The sequence below is a fragment of the Panthera pardus genome, unplaced genomic scaffold (genome assembly GCF_024362965.1).
Source record: "Panthera pardus isolate Hobbes unplaced genomic scaffold, ASM2436296v1 HiC_scaffold_2, whole genome shotgun sequence".
NCBI classification, from domain to species: domain Eukaryota; kingdom Metazoa; phylum Chordata; class Mammalia; order Carnivora; family Felidae; genus Panthera; species Panthera pardus.
The window spans coordinates 122,211,331-122,230,691 of NW_026526765.1; the positions used below are offsets into that span (position 1 = coordinate 122,211,331).

The window sequence follows — 19,361 nt, forward strand, 5'->3', positions numbered from 1 at the left end:
GAAGTCGGATGCCCAACCGACTGAGCCACCCAGGCGCCCCATTATTCATGAATCTTAATATTGTTAAGATGTCACTTCTCCCTTAATTGACCCACAGATTCAATGAAAGTCTTATAAGAATCCAAGCTGAATTTTTGTAGAAATTGACAAGGTGATTCCAAAGTTCATATGGAATTTCCAGAGATACTGTAGACAAAACAATCTTGTAAGAGAAGAACAAAGTTGGAGGCCTCACACTTCCTGATTTCAAAACCCATTGTGAAGCAGGAGTAATGAAGACACTGTGGTACTGGCATAAAAACAAACACAGAGATCAGTGGGTGAGAAGTGAGAGTCCAGAAATAAACCCATGTTTCTATGGATAGCTGATTTTGACAAGGATGTCAAGAACATTCAATGAAGAAAGACTAGCCTTTTTTTTTTTAATGTTTATTTATTTTTGAGAGATAAAGACAGAGTGCGAGTGGGGGAGGGGCAGAGAGAGAGGGAGACACAGAATCTGAAGCAGGCTCCAGTCTCTGAGCTGTCAGCACAGAGCCCAACATGGGGCTCTAACCCACGAACCACGAGATCATGACCGAGCCAAAGGTGGACACTCAACCTACTGAGCCATCTGAAACAGGCTCCAGGCACTGAGCTGTCAGCACAGAGCCCCACGTGGGGCTCGAACTCAGGACCAGTGAGATTATGACCTAGGCCAAAGTTGGATGTTCAACCAACTGAGCCACCCAGGTGCCCTGAAAGACTAGTCTTTTAAACAAATGACAATGGGACACCTGGATGTCCAGATACAGATGAATGAATTTGTATCCTTAATTCATACTGCATACAAAAATTAACTCAAAATGGATCAATTACCCAAATGTAAGAACTAAAACTATAAAGGTCTTAGAAGAAAGCACAGAAATTATTCCTCGTGACCTCTGATCTGGCAATGAATTCTTAGATATGATACCAAAAGCAAGAACAACAAAAGAAAAAAATAAATTAACTGAATTTAATCAAAATTAAAAACTTTTCTGCATCAAAAAGTTGAAAAGACAGCCTACAAAATAGGATAAAATATTTGCAAATTATATATTTGATAATGGTCTAGGATCCAGGATATATATACAGCTCCTATAACTCAGCAACAAAAAGGCAAACAATTCAAGTAAAAAATGGGGAAAGACTTAAATAGCCAGTTCTCCAAAGAAAATATGCACATGCCTGACAAATACATGAAAAGATGGTCAACATCATTATTCATGATGAATTGCAAAAAACCAAACAACAATTAAAACCTGGGCAAAGAATTTAAATAGATATTTCTCCAAAGAAGTATACAAATGGCCAAACAAGCCTGTGAAAAGATTCTCAAAATCACTGGTCATTAAGGAAATGCAAATCAAAACCATAATGAGGTACCACTTCACAGCCACTAGTATGGCTTTAATAAAAAGAAAAAAGAAATATAACGATTGGTGAGAATGTGGATAAATAAGCTTAAATGTTGTTGGTGCAAATGTCATATGGTGCACCCACCGTGCTGAGCATCTTTTCTTGTACTTGTCGGGCATGTGTATATTTTCTTTGGAGAACTGGCTATTTAAATCTTTCCCCATTTTTTACTTGAATTGTTTGCCTTTATATTGCTGAGTTATAGGAGCTGTATATATATCCTGGATCCTAGACCATTATCAAATATATAATTTGCAAATATTTTATCTTCTTTTGTAGGCTGTCTTTTCAACTTTTTGATAATGGTTTTTTGATGCAGAAAAGTTTTATTTTTTAATGTTTTTATTTATTTTTGAGACAGAGACAGAGACAGAGCACGAGGTGGGGGGGGGGGGGCAGAGAGAGAGGGAGACAGGATCTGAAGCAGGCTCCAGGCTCTGAGCTGTCCGCACAGGGCCCGAGCCCGATGCAGGGCTAGAACTCTTGAACCACAAGATCATGACCTGAGATGAAGTCTGACACTTTACCGACTGAGCCATCCAGGCGCCCCAATGCAGAAAAGTTTTTAATTTTGATTAAATTCATTTTTTTTCTTTTGTTGTTCTTGCTTTTGGTATCATATCTAAGAATTCATTGCCACATCCACATGATTTTTATTACAGCATATTGTTATAACTGTTCCATTTTGTTATTAGTAGTTGTTAATCTCTTACTGTGCCTAATTTATACATTAAACTTCACCATATTTACGTGTAGGAAAAAACACTATATATAGGGTTCAGAACTATTTATGTTTTCAGGCATCTACTGGGGGTCTTGGACTATATCCTCCATAAATAAGGATGGGGAGACTACTGTATTCATGTTTTTATTGTTCTATCTGTTCCATAAATGCTATACTAAATGTGAATAATCAAACAGGTGTGATCCTTTGCTAGAAGGGATCCTTGGTGAAAAACCATCGAGTGGCTGGTCATATAATAAAGAATATATCCAGTCTTTTTTTTTTTTTTTAATTTTCCAGTCCTTTTTTTTTTTTTTTTTAATGTTTATTCATTTTTGAGAGAGAGAGACAGAGCATGAGCAGGGGAGGGGCAGAAAGAGAGGAAGATACAGAACTCAAAGGCTCCAGCCTCTGCACTGTCAGCACAGAGCCCACTATGGGGCTCAAACTCAGAAACCATGAGATCATGACCTGAGCTGAAGATGGACCTTAACCAGCTGAGCCACCCAGGCACCTCAGGAGTATAGCGGGTCTTTGTCTCCAGTTGCAGGAGCAGAGCTCCAAAAACCTTTGGAGTTTTTTGAAGGATAAGAATCTCTCTGTCATGCTAATGAGGTGACTTCTGGCTGGATTCCTAGATAGCTTCAGGATGGAGGAAGCTGCACACCAGAAAATTCAACCATGTAATTGGCTGGAGTTGAGTTCAATCATACAGCCTATGATTTAATCAAACATGCCTACACAATGAAATCTCAATTCAAAAACCCAAACCAAACCAAAACAAAACAAACCCTCTGAACAGTGAGGCTCAGGGAGCTTCCTGGTTGGTGAACACACTGATGTGCTGGGAGGGTGGCACACCCTGACTCCACAGGGACAGGAGTTCCTTTGCTCAGAACTCTTCCAGACCTTGCCCTATGTACCTCTTCATCTGATTGTTCATGTGTATCTTTTATAATAAAAAGGTAATCATAAGTAGAGCACTTTCTTGAGTTCTGTGAGCATTCTGGTGAATTACTGAGCCTGAAGGGTGGTCAGTCATCAGAACCCCAAATCTGGGGCACCTAGGTGGCTCAGTCAGTTAAGTGTCCAACGCTTGATTTCAGCTCAGGGCATGATCTTACGGTTCTTGATGAGGACCTTGCATTTTAACTTGTGGGAGCTGCTGCTAATTCCAGGTAGTTAGTGTCAAAATTGGATTGAAATATAGGACCCCAGCTGGTGTCAGAAAATTTGTTGCAGATACAATAAGGATAATGCCTTCCTTAGTTCTATAAGTCATTCCAGCAAAGAATGGAACCTGCAGGAAGAGTGGGAACACCTGAAAATGTAGCTAACTGGTCAGAGGGAAGAAGGACTGGGGACCCCAAGCTTATGACTAGTGTCTGTAGTAAAGGCAATCTTATAGAAATTGTGCTCTTAGCTGTGAAGTTTGGGCAAACTCTGCATATTTGCTGACAGAAGTCATTTCATCTCTGTGTGGAACATCATTCAGTCATAGGAAGGTTAGTACCGATGCATGCTACAGCATGGATGAACCTTGAAAACATTATGCCAAGTGAAAGAAGTCAGTCCCTAAAAGAACACACACTGTGTGATTCCATTTTTTTATTTTAACATTTTTTAAGATTTTATTTATTTTTTTTTTTTTAAAATTTTTTTTTCAACGTTTTTTATTTATTTTTGGGACAGAGAGAGACAGAGCATGAACGGGGGAGGGGCAGAGAGAGGGAGACACAGAATCGGAAACAGGCTCCAGGCTCCGAGCCATCAGCCCAGAGCCCGACGCGGGGCTCGAACTCACGGACCGCGAGATCGTGACCTGGCTGAAGTCGGACGCTTAACCGACTGCGCCACCCAGGCGCCCCAAGATTTTATTTTTTTAATGTTTATTTTGAGAGAGAGAGAGAAAGCATGAGTGCGTGTGTGAGCGGGGGTAGGGGGACAAAGAGAGAGGGAGAGAGAGGATCCCAAGCAGGCTCCTCACTGTGGGCACAGAGCCCACCGCAGAACTCAAACCCACAAATCCGATTTTGGCTCAGGTCATGATTTCACAGTTGGTGAGTTTGAGCCCCATGTCGGGCTCTGTGCTGACAGCTCAGAGCCTGGAACCTCCTTCAGATTTTGTGTCTCCCTCTCTCTCTGTCCCTCTCCTGCTCACACTCTGCCTCCCTCTCTCAGAAATAAATAAACATTAAAATTGGGTGTGGTGATAGTTACACATTATCTGCAAACATACTAAGGTATGTTTGAAATAAACACTTTAAATGGGTGAATTGTATGGTATATGAACTATATCTTAACAAAGCTGTCATTTAAAAAAAGGTAGTTATCTTATAAATATATGCTGAAAAAGCTATAGATGAAATAGACAGTGTCTAGGATTTGCTTCAAAAGAATCCATAGGGGATGGGAAGGGGAAAGGAAGAAATAAGACTGGTCATAAGTTGGTAATTGCCGAAGCTGGGTGCTTGGAGGCTCATCATACTTTCTCTTTGCAGGTATATGTGTTTGACCCTTTTCAAAAGAGGGGAAAAAAAAAAGAAGAATCCCATGCAACATTCTGATTCACTCAGAAAAGAGGGGACTATCACCTCCTTTGATAAATTGTTATTTAGAGGCCCTACCCAGAGCCTGCAGATCAGGGAGATGAATTATTGAGGGGAATCTGAGAGGCATAGAAGCCATGGAGTGTGGAGAGGTAGCAAGCGCAGAGGCTGGTTTGGGCCAGGGCAGCTCAGTGCCCCCAGCCCTCATGGACAACCCCCAGGCCAGGCTGACTGTGGTGGTAGAAGTTGACAGTGGAAGAGAATCAGGTGAGAAGAAGGCCTTACACATTCACTCTTCGAAGTAATGCAGCCTGGGGGAGCCTCCTGGGAGAGGGGAAGCCAAGGCCATTTTACAGCCTTAGCTGCTGCAGATGCTTTTTGAGGAAGCTCCGCCTCTCAGGGGGTCTGATCCTGTGCTCAGTACTCTAGGTTAGGAAACTGAGGCCAAAGTCGAGGGCAGGACTTAGGCACGGGAGTTAATATACAGTCCATCCTTCTCAGGCCCTGAGGACACATGTTGCCCCACACTGCTTCTGGAGGGGCCCCAGAGCATCTGCCTGCTTCAGCCGGAGACTCTAGACTCTCAGGTAGAAATGGGACGGGGTGCGGGTGAGGCCCTGGAAGATGGGAGTGACAATGCTGAGCCCAGTCTTCCCCTGCAGGAACAATGCATCACCTTTGACAGAGTCCTGGGCTCTGATGCTGCTCAGGTAGGGGGTGTTGTAGGGAAACGGGAGGAGGACGGGAATCTCAGGCGTCTGGATCCTGGAGTGCTAAGGGTTTCCCAAGCCCATGGCTCAGGCAGGCTGGGTCAGGGCACCTGTGACTAGGGGATATGCCTGTGTCCCCTGCAGGAGGCTGAGCAGGAGCTGCTAGCACGAGTCCAGTCCACACTAGGCTTGGTGGCCCGAGGGTACAGTGTGTCCCTACTGCTTCGGGGTCGGGAAACAGAGACACCTCGGCTTGTACCTCAGGTGAGTCCTGGGGGAGCTACCAAGCATAGGTCTCATGAGGCTCAGGTGTTGTTTCCTCCAGGAGACCTTTGAGAAACTTCCCTTCCCCTCCCTAGCGGACTGGGCCCATAGGGTGAGGGTCAAGACGGGGTGGTGTGCAAACATGAAATATCCAGCAAGGTCTAATATTCACAGTTTTTCATAATACCGATAATAAACTTGAAAGTTTTGTTTTCAGGGCTTCGTCAAAATGCCCCCAAGTCAAAATAGCTGCCTCAGAACTTCATCATAGGCAGGCCCCTGTTTTAGGAAACAGCAGGTCTCATTGAAAATGTCTACTCATTTGACTGGCTCACTGTGAACCGTGAGGGCTGGGGCTGTTTCTGTCTTGGACACTGTGTCCCTGTGTCCGCAGCACGTAGCATAGAACCGGGCATAGACTTCACCGTCACGAAACTGTTGAAGGACAGATTTATCCTTTCTCCATCCCTACTGAACCCCTTTCTCCACTTTAGCTGTTGCAGATGCTGTTTGAGGAAACTCTGGCCCACAGGGGCGCTGTTCCTGGGGTTAGCACCCTTAGCCTGGTGCAGGTGAGACCCTGCATGGAAGGGAGCCCTGGGAACCAATGGTGGTGCTGTGGAAAGGGCCTGAAGCTCGCAGGCAGCCAGAAGAGACTGAGTCTAGCCTCATCTGCCACTGACCAGTGTGGGCTTGCCTCTCTGAGGTCTCCTATTTCCTGCCTGAAATGGCTGAATGTTGGTGCCCTGGTTGACTCAAGGAGCCCCAGCGGGAGGATCTTGTGAGATGAGGTCTGGGAAAGGCTGTTTGTAACTGGTGTTGTGCTTGTGTGATTGCAGCTCAGCCCCAGTGGAAGGACTCAGGACCTGCTCTCTCCAGGGAGAGAGAACCTATCGGTGTTAGACGTGTCCCCTTTGGGCTTGTGAGTCTCCAGGGGCCAACGGGATCTGAGGGTGCTTGTCTTAAGGCAGGGCTGAAACCCCCAAACCCAGCCGTGGGAGGTTTCTCCCCACTGCCATGCAGAAGGGAAGCTCTGCACCTGGGGTTGTGCTCATTACACCCACTCATCATCTTCCCTGCAGCTCGTATCCCCAGCCCTCTCACTCTTCTTACCCTATCCATCTACACCTCTTCCACTCAGTCATTACCATCTGGGTGATGTGAGTATCTCGTTGAGCAGAACTGGGCAGATGACAGGAGAAAAAAGGTAATGAAGATGAGAGGCTTTCAGGGGATATACTGAGCTTGGAACCTTGGGGATGGTTCTTACAGGCTCTTGGGACCCCAATGGACTCCCCATGCAGAGGTTCTGGGGGGCTGGACAGAACCCCAGAACCTCTTAGGAGGTGCTTAGGAGTTGAGCTCGTCTCCCCATCCTCCAGGGTGGTAGAAAATGCCAGTGAGGTGGAGGTGTCTGACTCAAGAGCTGCCTCAGAGCTATACTTACAAGCTGCAGGGGATGAAGGCAGGTGAGGACAGGAGGGCACCTGTCACCCCCAACCCCTATCCCTTAGGCATTTGGTCTCATCCTACCCTGTCCTCCACAGGGCCTGCTCTCTGCTCACTGTCACCATGTCCTGCCCAGGGCCTGACCCTCCCGAGGGGCCTGGGACCCGGGGTATGTGGCGAGGGACCTTGAGGATCCTGCAGCTCCCCAGAGACCTGTAAGTCTGATGGAATCTTCTGACTGCTTTAGGGAACAGGGTGGGGGTGTGGCTGAAGTATGGATGCAGAGACCCAGGGCAGCCTCAGAGTCTCATTTCCTCACCTCTGACATGGTGAAGGACTCCCTCCTTTAGCATTTCTTTTTTTTTTTTTTTAATTTTTTTAATGTTTATTTATTTTTGACAGAGAGAGAGAGACAGAGCATGAGCTGTGGAGGGGCAGAGAGAGATAGGGAGACACAGAATCTGAAGCAGGCTCCAGGCCTGTGCTGTCAGCACGGAGCCCGACACGGGGCTCAAACTCACAGACCATGAAATCATGACCTTTGCTGAAGTCGGATGCTCAACCAGCTGAGCCACCCAGGTGCCCCATCCTTTAGCATTTCTTATAAGGCAGGTCTACCAGCAATGAACTCCCTCAGCTTTTACTAATCTGGGAATACCTTAATTTCTCACATGTTCTTGAAGGATAGTTTTGCCAGATATGGAATTCTTAGTTGACACACTTTATTTTCCCAGCATTATTTTTAGAGAGAGAAAGAGAGCAAGCAGAGTGACAGAGAGAGAGATGGAGGGAGGGAGAGAGGGAAGGAGGATCCCAAGCAGCCTCCACACTGATGTGGGTCTCTATCCCACAACCCTGCAATCATGACCTGAGCTGAAAGCAAGAGTTGGATGCTCAGCCGACTGAGCCACTCAGACACCCCTTTCAGCACTTTAAATATGTCATCTCACTGCATTCTGGTCTCCATAATTTCTTTCTTCCTTTTTTTTTTTTTTTTTAAGATTTTATTTTTAAGTAATCTCTACATACAACATGGGGCTCGAACTCACAACCTGGAGATCAAGAGTTACATGTTGTACTGACTGAGTCAGCCAGGCACTAATGGCTTCCACAATTCATGATGAGAAATTGGTTTTCATTCTTATGGAGGATCACTCGTACCATCACAAGTTGCTTCTCTTACTCTGTTTTCAAGATTCTCTCTTTGGCTTTTGGTGGTTTGATTATAATGTGTCTTGGCATGAATCTCTTTGAGTTTATCCTTCTTGAAATTTGTTGAGCTTCTTGGATGTATAGATTCATGTCTTTCATAAATTTGGGGAATTTTTGAGCACTATTTCTTTGAATATTCCTTCTGCCCCTTTTTCCCTCTCTTCTCCCTCTGACAGTCTCATTCTGCATGTATTTATACACTTCATGCATCCACTGGCCTCTTGGGCTCATTTTCCTTCATTCTTTTTTCTTTTTGCATAATTTTTTTGACCTATTTTCAACTTTGCTGAGATTCTTTCTTGTGCCCACTCAAATCTGCTCTCTAGAGAATTTATGATTTCAGTTACTATACTTTTCAGCTCCAGAATTTCTACTTGGTTCCTGTTTTATTTTATTTTATTTTATTTTATTTTATTTTATTTTATTTTATTTTATTTTTTTATTTTTATTTTAAAGTAAGCTCTACACCCAGTGTGGGGCACAAACTCACAACCCCAAGATCAAGAGTCACATGCTCCCCTTGCTAAGCCAGGCAGACACCCCTCTTTTTGGTTCCTTTTTATAATTTCTGTGCTTCTATTCGTACTTTCTATTCATTGAGACATCATTTTCTTGATTTCCTTTACTTTTCTGAGCATATTTAAGATAGTTGGATTAAAGTCTTTAGTGAATCCAATGTCTGTGCTTCCTCAAGGACAGTTTCTATTAATTTTTTTCCCCCTGTGGGTGGGCCATGCATCTTTATTTGCATGCCAGATATTTTTTTGGTTGGAAACTGCCCAATTTGAGAATTTTTATTTTTGTAAAGATTATATTCTTCATTATGTTGGTCTCTTACATCTCCATTTCTTTTCCTTAGGCTCTGACATTTTGGATATGATAATGGGGGAACTCTGAAAAAGAGATTCCCCATCCCCTCTAGGGTTTGCATTGTTGCTTGCTGTGGGCTGCAACTATCTGTTTGCTTAGTTACTTTCCAAACAATTTTTGCAAAGGCTGGATTCTTTGTTGCCACTGAAGTCTCCATTCTGTCATCTCAGTGGTTAGCTAGTGACCTGACATAGAATTCCTTACTCTACTGGGACAAAAACATTTTAAAGGAATAAAAAGAGAAAGAAAAAATAATTTTAAAAATCTCCAGCTTTCCATAGATGGGCTCTGTGTTGGGTCAGTCCTTCTATGCTTCACCATTCCACTTACACCTCTGCCTTAGCCTTACTTCCTGCTTACAGTGAGCTTAAAAAAACAGAAATGAAAACTTGCCATCTTCTCAGGTCTTTTCTAAGCCTGCATCCTGCTCTGGGCATGTGTGTGGCTTTCTAGATTCCTTGGTGCATGGGGGAATTTTCCTTATCCCCCATTCCCCCCCCCCCCCACCGCAATCTGACTCCCCAACTTTTCTTCCCAGTCTTTCCATGCATCTGTTGTTTGCCCCAACTGTTATTTTTGCTTGTTGTTTCATCTTTTCAATGTTTTGAGCGACTATCATCTAAGATAGCTGCTCTGCCCTGAGAGAGTTCCAAGGTAAGGGAAACAAAAGGAAGCCCTTTTCGTCAGTCCTCTGGGGGGAACCCTAGACAGTGAAAACAACAAACACAGTTCCTTGGGAACAAAATCTACTCTGCTCCCTCCAGAGCCAAGCACCCCACCTCCAGAAACATGGGCTGTTGTCCTCAAGACAACTTCTGTGCTGGGGAGGAGGTTGGGGCTAGGTTAAGTTAAAACACCACAAAGATCTCAACATACTTAAGTTGCTTTCTCCTGGGTAAGCATTCACTTGGTTGTAGTAAACCTTTCACTGTCTCCCAGAGTTCCTGTAAGGTTGATCCTGACCATTTTTTCCACATGTTGCTGAAAAAGGACAGATCCCCAGAGTTCCATGCTCTGCCATTTTTGTGGATGTCACTTTGCTTTGCCATTTTAAATTGGGTGATTAGGGGTACCTGGCTGGCTCAGTTGGCAGGGCACGTGACTCTTAAAGAAAAAAAAAATTTTAACATTTATTTATTTTTGAGAGACAGAGCAGGAGCAGGAGAGGGAGACACAGAATCCAAAGCAGGCTCCAGGCTCTGAGCTGTCAGCACAAACCCTGACACGGGGCTAAAACTCACAAATCGTGAGATCATGACTTGAGCTGAAGTCGGATGCTTAACCAACTGAGCCACCCTGGTACCCCAGGGCATATGACTCTTGATCTCAGGATCGTGAGTTCAAGCCCCACGTTGGATGTGTTGCCTACTTAAAAAATAAATAAATAAAAAATAAATTGGGTGATTAGTCTTCTATCACTGAGGTGTAAGAGCTCTTTAAATATTCTGGATAGGGGCGCCCGGGTGGCTCAGTTGGTTCTCACAGTTCATGAGTTTGAGTCCCTTACCAGGTGAGCTTGAGCCCTGCTTCAGGCTCTGCACAGTGCAGAGCCTGCATGGGATTCTCTCTCTCTCCCTCTCTCTGCCCCTAAATCTCATGCCCTCTCTCTCTCTCTAAAAAATAAAAATAAACAAATAAAAATAGCATAAATACATACATACATACATAAATGTATGTTCTGGATACAAGTCCCTTATCAGATAGACAAATTAAATTTTGCACTATGAGAATATATTATTTGTGTAATTAAATAATAAAATTTAAAAAAGGGTCTATGCAAGGTTGCAAATCTGCCTGGTGGTGCACCAAAGTTCTGGAAATAGTCAACCTTTCCATCAGATGTAATTTGGATCAATTTCTTTCCCCATCCACCAGTGGACACCTCCTTTCTTCCTCTCTCCTTCTGGCAGAGATTGCCCCCTGCTGCAGGTGTTGGCTGGTAAGGTTATTGGTGAGGAGGTAGAGGGCTCTCTGCCCTGGATCGTGTCATGGCTCCTGGAAGGAAACAACTACACTGGTCTTCTTCTTCGCCTGGACCCTCAAGGTGGCCTGGGGAAGGGTGTGGGGTTCTTTGGGGAGCTCTGACATCTAACTTATGCCTGACCACCCCTCTCACCGAAACACCTGCAGCCCCAACCCCAGTCCAGAGATAGCCTCACCTCTGGGAGGGTCAAGATTCAGAAAGGTCCCAGTATGGCTAGGTTGCCAAAGTCTGGAAAGGCAGGGCTGATAGTAAAAGCAACCCCTCGCCCTTCAGAGGCTTTCAACAGTTAACCAAGAATTTTCACACTAATACATTTTATTCTTACCACAACCCCATGAGACACATCTAACTTAGGGAGGGAGGCCTAATTTATAAATGAGGAAAGGGAGGATCAGAGAAGGGAAAGAACTTGCCTATTTTCATACACTTATTAAAAATCAGGCCTCTCTGAAATGATATGATGTCAGAGACTTAGGGGAGGTCAAGTGGAGGGTATAGATCAAACAAGAATGGCTGTGAGTTGACAATTATTGAAGCTGAGTGATAAGTAGATTGAATTTCCTATACTTTGTACATGTTTGAAATTTTCTACAATAAAAGTGAAAAGAAAGAAAAAGTCTGGCTCTCCATATCCAAAATTAGTAAGCACACATTAATTTGGCTAACATAATCCCAGACCACACACTGTGCCAGGCCCTGTGGAGTAAGGAAGAAAAATTAGGCCAGTTCATGCCCTTAAGGATAAAGCAGTGAAGGACAAAAGTATGTTTATCCATAGGCCAATTTGGTATCCTGATTAAAGGCACAGGCTTTAATGTCAGACAGAATTGGGCTTAAGTTTTAGCTCTGCCACTCACCAGGGAGTTGCTTGACCTCTCTAAGCTTCATTTGGTTCATCTGGAAAATGTGGGGGTAGGCAGAAAAAATTAGAGTTGCTGCTTCATTGGAGTGTTGTGTGGATAAAAAGAGGTGATCCACAAAAACACTTAGCATAGTGCCAAGCCCATGTAAAAGCCTGATAGGTGTTAGCTATTTTTTGTAAGTAGTATTAATAAAAATTAAAAGTATTACAGGCAGTGTGCTCTGGAGTCCAGAAGGAGTGATTCACTCTGAGTCTCCCCTTATTAGGTGGCTCCTTGAGCTTACTCAGAGCTGCTCTGTTGGGGGCCTCGGGAAGGAGGATGCAGGTGAAACAGGTGAGGCCCACCCAGTGGGATGCAGTAGAAGAGGCACGGGCCCGCCGGGCAAACCTGAAGAGCTTGCGTTCAGGCCTCCTTGGGGACACCCTCACAGAAAGTGGGCTCAGCCAGCTGGGCAGGGCACTGCGAGAGTTGCGGGTAAGCAAGGTGAGGCCTGGAGGTGCTGAAGAGAGTAGCGGTTGGAGCCTACCTTAAACCCTCTCTCCATAGGTGGTAAAAGCCTGGAGCCAGTGCCCAGGAAGCCAGATGCTCAAAGGGGTCAAAGCTGAGGCTGTGGGGCTCCCAGAACTACAGGTATGTTTTCTGGCTCAACTTCTTAGGAGCCCCATTGATGTCTGCCTTCTCTCCTATTTACAGAGCACTATGAGGAGTCCCTTTCTTTGTTCACTAATTTATTGATTTCCAAACATTTTAGTGACTTCTCAGTGTGTCAGGCATAGTGCCACGTAGGCCCTGGGAAACCCCTGTCCTCATGGAATTTGCAATCTTCTGGAGAGAAGCAATTATAACACCATGATCAGTGCTTTGAAGGCCTTATCAACACAGGGTTCAGTAGGGCATCTAAACACTTCACAGGGGATGTTGATTTCTGAAGGAGGTAGCCAGCAAAGATGAGTGAAGAACAAACATTCCAGGCACAGAAAATAACAGGTCAAGTCTCGGAAGTAAGCAGGGGCTTGATCTCTTTGGGGGACTGCAAGCAGGTCATTTTGCTGTAGGATATTTTGAGGAAGAGTCAAGAGAGAATGATTGAAGAGATAAGTAGGGGCCAGGTCATAAAGGGCTTTGTAAATTTATTGAGATGTTTGGACTTTGTCTTGAAGGTCAAGGGGAAGCCATAAAATTACTTTAAGCAGGGAAAACAGTATTGCTCACATTTTTCAGGTCAGCAAACTGAGGCTCAGAGAAGGGATCTGAGTGTCTCAGGGTCACTGAGATAATCAAAGGCAGCAGAGGTACAAACACCCAAGTCCTTAGGTTCAATATGCTTTTGCATCCGTTTAGAATGCATGGCCTCTCCTGTGCAGAAGGGGGTGCTGTCTTCCAGGATTTGCCAAAGGGCGGTTGGAATGCTGCTTCTGTCCACCTTCTCCTGGTCCTACCCTTTTCATACTTACAACTTGTTTTTACAGCCCTGAGCTTCGGGACTTAGGCATGTAAGCTCCCATTTATTGAGCAGCATCTGCTACTGCTTAGCGCTTTGGGTGTCTTATCTCATTTCGTGCTCTCTACAACTTTTTTTTAAAAAGGTTTTATTTATTTTTGAGAAGGGGAGGGAAGGGGCAGAAAGAGAGGGAGACACAGATTCTGAAGCAGGCTCCAAGCTCTGAGCTGTCAGCACAGAACGCAACGCAGGGCTCGAACCCAAGAACCATGAGATCATGACCTGAGCCAAAGTCAGATGCTTAACTGACTGAGCCACCCAGGTGCCCCTCTACAACTTTTTTTTTAAACGTTTATTTATTTTTGAGACAGAGCATCAACGGGGGAGGGTCAAAGAGAGGGAGACACAGAATTTGAAACAGGCTCCAGGCTCTGAGCTGTCAGCACAGAGCCCGACGCAGGGCTCGAACTCATGGACCGTGAGATCATGACCTGAGCCGAAGTCGGCCGCTTAACCGACTGAGCCACCCAGGCGCCCCTCTCTACAACTTTTTAAAAATGTTTTTTTGTTTATTTGATTTGTTTTGAGAAAGAGAGAGAGAGAGAGAGAGAGCGAGCGAGCAGGGGAGGGACAGAGAAAGAGGGGGAAAGAGGATCTGAAGCAGGCTCTGTGCTGATAGCCGATGCAATGTTTGAACTCACAAACCGTGAGATCATGACCTGAAATGAAGTTGGATGCTCAACCAACTGAGCCACCCAGGCACCTCTATAACTTTTATTAGTTCCATTTTACAGGTGAGGAAATGGATTCAAAAGATTAGACACCTGCCTGAGGTTATACAGCTGAGGAAAGGAGGGCCTGAGACTCTGATCTGTCTGATTTCAAAGTCCTGAGCTTAACACGTACTATCCTAGGAGGAAGGGGATGGAATTCCCATTCTTAATATATTCTCTGCAGGTGATAGATTCAACAGCAAGCCACAGCCCAGGCTTCCAGGGAGAGCCCAAAGGTGGGTTTGGAGCTTGGGGTGGAGCTGGGTGCCCTCCACCTTTGTTGGGCTTAATTGCATTTTCCTCCAGTAGTAGGAGTAACAGCATCTCTAGGACCTGGGCTCCACCAAAAGCATCCTCCTAGGCACTCTGAGGAACAGGTAATACCTCATGTACCCCAGAATAGCTGGAAGCTCTTGGGGGCCTGAAGAGTTGCAGAGCACAGCTAACATGTCTACCGCTTCTGTGCCCCAACATCAGGGACAAATATGGAGCTTCTGACAAAGAGAGGACCTGACAGGCTATGATTCCTAAGAGAGGGGCATGGGAAGGCTGTTTTCCTACTGGGCCACATTAGGAGTATAGGATCCTTAAGGCCTCCATGGCACCTATTGGCAGAGCCAATACCTTTCTCCCATGGCCCCAAGTCTCTGTCCAGGCCACAGGCTCTTACAGGACAGTTAGGTTCCAGACGTAGTTGTAGGAACAGCCCTGGTGGTGGGGTTCTGTTGGAAAGTTGGGCACCGTATCCCGAGGCTGTGGCACACACAGACTTCTGGCTGAGCCTAAACTAATGCCATGTAGGCCTGGCACGCCCCAGATGTGGCCCTGCAGTTCTTCTTGGCCCAGGCACAGAGGAAGAGACTTCAAGAACAGCACCAGATATGGATCCAAAAGGAACTGAAGCGTTTGGAACAGGAGGAGGAAGAGGTGGAAGGTGACCAGGTCAAAGGCCTGGTGGCCGGAAAGGAGGTGAGGAGGGTCAAGTAGGGGACTTGAGGCTTCTTCTAATTGGTTCAGGCATTGTGTTGGGGGCTGGAATCCAGCCTCAGTCACAACAGAGTGGGCCATACCCTCTCTCATGATCCTCATAGCTTTATGGGGGACAGATGTAGCAATTTTCAGGGCTAAGTGCAGTGATGCAGGGAGTTAGGGGCTTGTGGGGACAAAGAAGAGTGCCTGACTCAGGCAGGAGAGGAGCAAAGATGGCATCTAGGCTGAGACTTGAAAAACAAATCAGCCAGAGGAATTCACTAGACTGAACTCCATGTGTGAAGTTCATACGCATCACATAGAGGCACTGAATATACTTGTTTGCCCAAATTAGGAAACAAAACTTGTGAGCGTGAGGGGATGGGAGGATACGTTCTGAGGACTATGGTTTATGAGCAAAGGTCCAGAGGGAAGCAATGGCAAAGTACAGTCTGGGTACTGCAGATTGTCCATCTGGGGGGCCCCGGCAGGTACATGGTCAGAGATGAGGCTAAAGAGACCAGTGTGTGCCATGCCTCTGAATTTGGACTTTACCCTAAGAATGACAGTGAACCATTGAAGGTCATGTGTCATCTCAGTTCTGTCCCTCACTAGCCATGCAAATTTGGGCAGGTTAGGTCACTTCTCTGATTCATGGTTTCCAAATCTAACTACCAGATTTGGAAAACTAAAATGGCAACCACTTTCCTCCCCTGGGTTTCATTGGCTAAAATGAATGAATACACATGAAGTGTTTAGGAACAAAGCCTGGCACACAGGTGGCACTGAACAAAGAATATGTATTATCACTGAAGGCCTTCGAGAGGCAGAGATGGCACCGGGAGCAGACACTATGGAGACTCCAGCTGGAGGCCCTTCAGGCAGAGCGGGACACTGCAGAGCAGGACCTCATGGCCCTCTATGACGTGCACGTGCAGGCTGCCCGGGCTCGGACATGCCATACACTGCAGGTCAGTGGGGACAGAAGGCAGGCCTTGAAATGGTTCCAAGGCTGACTGACAAGCATCTCTGAATCTGGGCACAGGTATTTCGAGCCTGGCGAGGGCTGTGGGAGGAGCAGACCATGACCACAGAACATCACCACCGCAGCCTGCTGGCTGGTATCCTGCAAGACACGCTCCAACTGGCCACACAGAACCAGGAGCTTCAAGCCCAGAACCAGCAGCTTCAGCAGGGTATAGGCTAGGCTGGGGCCAGTCGTGCTGGATGGCTGCCCTGGGAAGAAGTCTGGTGATCAGTAGTCTTTCAGGGGCAGCTGCTTCTCTCTTCATTCTTCACTGTCCCAGAAGGGAGAGGGAGCTGGGATAACTACGCTAACCTTCACTATGGATAATGAACGATACCACTAACCAGGTCTCGTTGTGTCAGTCCCTGCTAGGTACCTAATATCCACCTCTTCATTTTAGCCTTTTTCACTACCCTATGTAGTAGGTGCCACTTGACCCCCATTTCAGAGGTAAGGCAACTAAAGCTAGGAGAGGTTAAGTAACTGCCCAAGGACAAGTCCGCTAAGTCACAGAGCCAGAATTCAAATTCAAGCCTGTTAGAACTATAGTTCTACACTGCACATGTGGTGGTTCACAAGCTGAAGTGTGCAGCAGAATCACTTAGCTTATTAAAGAAAAAAGATTCCCAAACCCTACTCTCCCAGATTCTTTAGTAGGTCTGCAGTGTGCGTGTGCGCGTGCGTGTGTGTAAGCTTACTAGGTATGCTCCCATGGGAGCAAGGCCTGATGTTCCTCTGGCCATGAGAAGAGATGGCAGGAAGGAGTATCAGTGAGGGAACCAGAGGAAATAAGAATCAAAACCATATTAAATCCATGAGTTCTCTAGCCTAAAACTTGGTTTGTCCTGCCAGGCCCAGCCAGGACCTCCTATTCCCAAGAGTCCCTCCAAATTCTCCAGGGCCCAGGCTTCGTGCTTTAGAGAAATTTGAAAAGTTGTGACAGAACAGTTTCCACTCCATGGAGCCCTCAAAGGAAATAATGCTCCTAGCAATAGATAGAAGTCTTTTCTCCTAGTCTATCAGTTACTCGAGGATTAAGACATTCAGGGCACTAGGACAACAAAATTATGTTAGAGAGAATCTATGCAACAAAGATGACACAGGACAATCATAGCCAATTGCAGGAACCACCTGCACCCCAGAATACTTTATTAAGACCTTATTGCTTACAGTTAGAAACACTGATTGAACTACACCAAATTTCCCTGTGCCTGGTTCCAGGTCACTCTGTGTAGAGCTTCCCTAATCTGTGTAGATTACTACACTGTGTAGAGCTGGGACACTGCTAGGCAGGGGCAGGACCCATAGTGAGAAAAATGGTACCTCCTAGGAGTTGTAGAGGGGACAGTGGGCTTTGAGAGGGCCCTTGGGGTAAGCAGAGAGGTCAGGAGTGTAGCCTTAAGCCAGGGCCCAGGGGCAACATTCCCTGAGATGAGTCAAGCTCCAGCCCTCTCTGGGATCTCCAGAAAAAGGCTGGGTGGGTGTGGAGAGCAGCACTGTGGAGGGAGCAGGGGGCAATGTCCCCAGGTACCGCTGGAACTAGGGGAGTTTGAAAGAGTAGCCTGGATGACGGGTGTATAATCTGTGGCAATTGGGCTTTCCTGCATTACAGTGGGTGGGGGCGGGGGGGGGATATCTCTTATGGGGGAGTCATGTACCACAGCTGGGCTGGAGTAGCCAGTACCAGGCCTGGGGGCAATGGGTCTGCTGGGATGACCACAGGAGGCTAGGAAAGCCAAATGTTGCCCAAACCCACTCAAAGTAACTGTATTCATGCAGGATGAGGTGGAAAGCCTCCTCCACTGGGGATGGGGTCACTTCTAAGGCCTAGGTACTGATGCTCTCCTATTTCCTTATTCTGGAAAAACTTTAGGGCAAACCCAGTCTTCAAGTTTCCTGGGGTAACCCTTTATCCACCCACCTCCAGAGACTAACCTGGCTACTCCCACTTCCCCAGCTTTTGTCACAAGGCACTTGTTACAGGGCTGGCTGCTGAAGAAGGGTAGGGAGGCCTCAGAGGTGGCTCTGATGGTGGCGCCCAATCTATAGAGTCAGGAGTCCGGGTGGAGATGGTCAGCGACTAGCGGCTGCCATAGTACAGGCGCACAGCCAGGCCAATGAGCAGCGTGGCCAGGAAGAAGGCAGCTGTGAGCTGCAGCCGCAGCAAGGCTGCTGAGAGCACGGCATTGACCACCAGGGAGCAGGACACAACAAAGAGCCGTGTGATGCTGCTGCCATGCTTCATGACAGCTGACATGAGCAGTCCATTTAGTGCCTGGCTCAGTACCACAAGCGCTGCCCAACCAGAGAAACCCTCCAGGAGGCCTGGGCCAGGGCCACCACCTGCGTGCAGACCTAGGTTCAGGAGCACACCAAAAGTGTAGAGGAAGAGGTTCTGAAGTGCTAGGGGCAGCCGCTGTCGCTTCATGAGCAGCTCTGTGTACACGGACGACAGGCCCGAGATGAGGCAGTACAAGATGAGAAGCAGCAGTCCCAGTGGAGTGATATGCAGGGACATGCGGCCAGCAGCAGCTGCTGGAGGGGGCCCAGGAAGGGTGCTTCCAGGGTCTTGGAGGCCACCAGCTGCATAGCAGGCCCCTGCTGCCATCAGCAGCAGCAGTGCCAAGCCCTGGCGTGCAGAGAGGCGGTGCCGGAGACAGAGGCAGTAGAACAGGGCCGTGCTTCCAATCTTGAGATTGCTCAGCACCTGATAGGTGCTGGGGTCCATGTAACGTTGAAGATAGATCACCAGGTTGTTGTTAGCGCCATAGAGAAGGGCTGATAGCGCAAAGGGGGCAGCCTGGCGCCATGGAGGAGCCCCCTGGGGCCAGGCTTGCCAGCCCACCAAGAGGGAGAAGGCGCACAACAGTAGCTTGGTCAGCTCAGTCAGCAGCACAGCTGAGGAGGGCCGGAAGGGCACTCTGCCGTTCACATGGCACAGTGCCAGTAATGGGGCATGGGCACCATACATGGCAGTGGACAGGAGTAGCATCAGGGTCCAGCGGGCCTGCCTGGGACGGCCCAGGCCTGGCATACCCCCGTCCTCTACACTCATGCCCAAACCAGACCCTGGGTGGCCTGTGTAG

At 46.9% G+C, this 19,361-nt stretch overlaps 2 protein-coding genes across 2 annotated transcripts; one reads left to right on the forward strand and one right to left on the reverse strand.

Moving 5' to 3' along the window:
- Positions 1-4,850: 4,850 nt before the first annotated feature.
- LOC109252089 (uncharacterized) lies at positions 4,851-17,328 on the forward strand. Its single transcript, XM_053907679.1, has 14 exons — positions 4,851-4,980; positions 5,215-5,300; positions 5,376-5,423; positions 5,568-5,687; positions 6,182-6,259; positions 6,527-6,609; positions 7,070-7,156; positions 7,235-7,351; positions 11,129-11,262; positions 12,331-12,539; positions 12,612-12,695; positions 15,081-15,248; positions 16,064-16,219; positions 16,294-17,328. The coding sequence occupies exons 1-14, from the start codon at positions 4,851-4,853 to the stop codon at positions 16,453-16,455; spliced, it is 1,662 nt and encodes a 553-aa protein (XP_053763654.1). The 3' UTR covers positions 16,456-17,328.
- Positions 17,329-17,388: 60 nt separating this feature from the next.
- LOC109252168 (probable UDP-sugar transporter protein SLC35A4) lies at positions 17,389-19,338 on the reverse strand. Its single transcript, XM_019424395.2, has one exon. It carries the CDS (start codon positions 19,328-19,330, stop codon positions 18,356-18,358), a length of 975 nt encoding a protein of 324 aa, XP_019279940.1. The 5' UTR covers positions 19,331-19,338; the 3' UTR covers positions 17,389-18,355.
- Between the last annotated feature and the right edge of the window lie 23 nt (positions 19,339-19,361).

What these genes read in the sequence shown, in the direction of transcription:
- LOC109252089 (XM_053907679.1), top strand. Translation starts at nt 4,851, where the DNA reads ATGGAGTGTGGAGAGGTAGCAAGCGCAGAGGCTGGTTTGGGCCAGGGC. An exon ending in GCACCCTTAGCCTGGTGCAG is followed by an intron (nt 6,260 to 6,526) that starts GTGAGACCCTGC and finishes GTGTGATTGCAG; the next exon opens with CTCAGCCCCAGTGGAAGGAC. An exon ending in GCTGCAGGGGATGAAGGCAG is followed by an intron (nt 7,157 to 7,234) that starts GTGAGGACAGGA and finishes TGTCCTCCACAG; the next exon opens with GGCCTGCTCTCTGCTCACTG.
- LOC109252168 (XM_019424395.2), bottom strand. Translation starts at nt 19,330, where the DNA reads ATGAGTGTAGAGGACGGGGGTATGCCAGGCCTGGGCCGTCCCAGGCAG.